Below are 3668 nucleotides of genomic sequence, written 5' to 3'. Positions count from 1 at the left end.
GTTATAATTCGCTATACAATGATCCCCCTGGATGTGAATGCTTAGCTGAAGGCAACTTTCTAATCTAGATGTACATGTTTACTCAACATTGTTATAATTCGCTATATAATGATCCCCATGTATGTGGATGCTTAGCCAAAGGCGACTTTCTAATTTAGATGTATGTTTACTCAACATTGTTATTATTCGCTATATAATGATACCCCTATATGTGGATGCTTAGCCAAAGGCGACTTTCTGATTTAGATATATGTTTGCTCAACACTCTTATAATTCACTATATAATGACAGAGTTGCAGACATCTTTGTATTCTTACCGAAATAACATGTAAAACAATAAAAGCTAATATAAGAAAATAAATAATAGTACTAAACATTAACTTCTAACGAGCTGAGTAAGAGTACCATTGGCAATAGCATGTTAACTACCTCTGAAACCATTAGTACCCTCGCGTAGTTACTCATAAACACAAAATTATTACGGAAGGAAAGTGTTTGATCTCCTTAAACGCGAAGGAAGCTTCGCCACTTCTTGGGTCACTTTTACTTGTGACAATACCTGTCAATGCAATGCTACATCCAAATCTCAAACTGGTTGCGTATGCTAGTGGATCAGCCTCTCCCCCGACAAACTAAGCAAGCACTTTACCGACTTCTACCCACCATTGACTTCACTTGGACATTAGCAACCGAATCATCCTTTACCAGAAACTAATAAGACAAAAGAATCGATGCTGCCTGATTTCTCACAAGGAGTACCCCATGCCTTTTTCCTCATGCTGCCATTAGCTTGATGAGCTTTATCACTAAAGATAAATAATAATTCAGTAAAACATAGTGCTCTCAAGCACATCCTTTTGTGCACTACCATTTCCCATCTCAATCTCTTCATCATGGAACTCTCTATCTAAGCTCATTAGTAGCTTTAAAAGGAGGCTCAACCCCATGGGTAGTTATCACAAGTATCAGTCTATCTGTGAAAGTTTTTGTGTAGGGAGAGCAGGTTAGTTAAGTTGTGCACTGAAGAAGGAGATGGAAGTGAAGGGATCTGTCAAAGAAACCAGAGAGACAGTGGACGTCTCCTTGAAAGAATTGCAATATAGGCTTGCTGAGTTTGCCAGAGTTAGAGATTGGGACCAGTTTCACAGCCCTAGAAATCTTCTTCTAGCACTTGTACATAATCATAAGCTTTGTTCAGCTTTTCTTCTCTGTTGTTTAAGTTTTTGAGCTAGTTAGTCTATGTCATTTCTGGATTCAAGATTCAACTGTATGAGATTTGTTTTACATCAATATTTCGGATCACATCCATGATCTATCATCATGTGAAATGGAAAAAAACTGACTTCCAGAAACGACATGCGCTAATTATTATGAACTATGAGAATCTAATGTGTGATTGTTATTTGACATCTGGTTTCAATATGGATGTGGGTATGTGTGGATATTGCCATTTATAGTTAACTTGATTCTGATTTTGTGTTATGTGGGCAAGTGCAGGTGGGAGAAGTAGGGGAGCTTTCAGAGATATTTCAGTGGAAAGGAGAAGTTGAAAGAGGGCTACCCAATTGGAGCAGTTCTGATAAAGACCATCTTGGAGAAGAGCTTTCAGATGTGTTATTGTATTTAGTTCGCCTGGCTGACATCTGTGCCCTGGATCTTGGGCAGGCTGCTCTTAAAAAGCTTGCCAAGAATGGGCAGAAGTACCCTGTGGAAAGATGTAATAATCATGCAGACCAGCAAAACATTCATGTGAATGCTGAAGATCAATATTCAAATGCTTATCATTAGTATGTGAGGACCATGACCAGAAAATTGAATGGAGAGAAAACGACTTGTACTGTAGATGTGGATCAAATAAGTCTGTGGAAGCTAGAAAATCAAGAAAGAATGAATAAGAGGATGTTCATGTAGACAAATATCCCAAGCCCAATAATATGTTTTGTCTGTTCTTTTGCGCAGAAATCTTGGAGAGCTATGTATGTGATCAATTATAATGTCAGTTCTTTTGACACCAATGGAAAATATAAATTATTTGCCACTGTAACATGAAATATTTATGTCTATGTGCTTGTAGTGTATGCCATATTAAGAAGTACTAATCTTATTCTTTTGTACTTTCTTATTCTATTAGTTTTTGAAAGATTTGCATGCATATTCATTTTCTGAGTGTTGGCCGACATGAATAGAATAATTCCTGAAGTAAGGTGGTTGAGTGAGCAGGCCATGATGGCACAAAATAAAATGGTCGAATAGGCAAGCCAGAGACATTATAGATATAATGGCCAAGTGGGCAGGCTAATGACCTCATGTAGGTGAAATGGCCAATAGAACAGGTCGAACAGATTATGGACTCTGACATATACCCTGTTCGACCAGCATAATCCGTATCGTAGCTATAACAAAGTATTTCCATAGAACATTCCATATTTTCCACATTGATGAAATGTTCCATCTCTACATAACTTTGGTGTTGTTGAAGTGTTCCTAGAGTGAGGAAGACTTCTCTAGAGCATAGATCTCTAATGCATTAATGGTTTAACAGTGAAAGTTCAAAGGTTCCTTAAGTAGATTTCTTTTGTGAGTGTTAGTAGTTTAGATTCAATGATTTATATTATGTTAATTGAGGTCATTTCAGTGAATTTTGAGTCTAGAAAGTAGGTGTTACATGATCTATTATTTCTTTCATATGTCTTATATTCTTTTCTTAGATGTAATGTTTCTTTAGAGTTTTTGTGCCTGCTCTTCATCAACAATGATCAATAACATATATGTATGATACAAACACAAATGAAATGCTTGTATTTATCATATGGTAGCTCACCCCTTTGCTAGAATTCAATTTTAATAAAGCACCTCTTAAATGGCTTCTAGAATATTACTACCTTGAAAAAGAAAACCTTCATCATTCCAATCTTTTTTATCTCACCAAGCAAGATTGTTCTTCATAACTCCCCATTGAGCATAATGCAGGTCTCCTTGTAACCTCGTTCCCTTGTTTTTGTTACAAGAAATCAAAATAACTTTGATGTACTCAAATGATGGCAAAAATAAGGTGAATCTATTGTTATTAAATGATGTGGTTGAGAACAATCTCAAACGTATGGAGATGGGTGTATGGAAAGCCTTCAATATGAGAGACTTAATGTGGAGTTATGGTGTATATTGATCTAATCGTTGTGTTCAATGAATAAAAAAATCTTCATATGAGCCCACATCGCTGACATATCATGAGATTAATTCTTGGTGTACTTAGATTCTAACAACTATCTAGATCACTGCTTTTTTAATCAAAAACAACTATCTAGATCACTACTTTTTTAATCAAAAACAACTATCTAGATCACCATTGATTATTATTTCTTCGTCATTGTTAATTCCTTGATTCAACAAGTAGTCTACAATTCTACTTCCTTCACAGTTATAATGGCTAACTATGAATGATGATATATTAACAAGTATCTTCCAAACTTCAATTATAAAGGAATTAAATCCACCCACCACACTAGAAGAGAGAATCCTAGTTGCTCTGATATATTTTTTTCTTTCTCAATAATGAGTCATTAAGTTATTTGGTATTCCACATAAGTATTTTATTCTTTGATGACATGACTTTAAATAAATCTTTTTGAAATCACAATATGGACAAAAAGAAGTAAACAATAAATAAA

The 3668-nt window shown here is 35.2% G+C and overlaps 1 protein-coding gene across 1 annotated transcript; it reads left to right on the top strand.

Annotated features, from left to right (window-relative positions):
* Positions 1–780: 780 nt before the first annotated feature.
* LOC131036709 (uncharacterized) lies at positions 781–2036 on the top strand. The gene is made up of 2 exons (XM_057968670.2): positions 781–1173; positions 1498–2036. The coding sequence occupies exons 1-2, from the start codon at positions 1033–1035 to the stop codon at positions 1786–1788; spliced, it is 432 nt and encodes a 143-aa protein (XP_057824653.1). The 5' UTR covers positions 781–1032; the 3' UTR covers positions 1789–2036.
* The last annotated feature ends 1632 nt before the right edge of the window (positions 2037–3668 follow it).

This window comes from Cryptomeria japonica, chromosome 10 (assembly GCF_030272615.1).
Source record: "Cryptomeria japonica chromosome 10, Sugi_1.0, whole genome shotgun sequence".
Taxonomy (NCBI): domain Eukaryota; kingdom Viridiplantae; phylum Streptophyta; class Pinopsida; order Cupressales; family Cupressaceae; genus Cryptomeria; species Cryptomeria japonica.
The sequence above is the reverse complement of the archived record's forward strand: the minus strand, read 5'-3'. Positions and strand labels throughout refer to the sequence as shown.

Coding starts and splice junctions, on each gene's coding strand:
- LOC131036709 (XM_057968670.2), top strand. CDS start 1,033: ATGGAAGTGAAGGGATCTGTCAAAGAAACCAGAGAGACAGTGGACGTC. Junction 1,174..1,497: donor GAAATCTTCTTCTAGCACTT/GTACATAATCAT, acceptor GGGCAAGTGCAG/GTGGGAGAAGTAGGGGAGCT.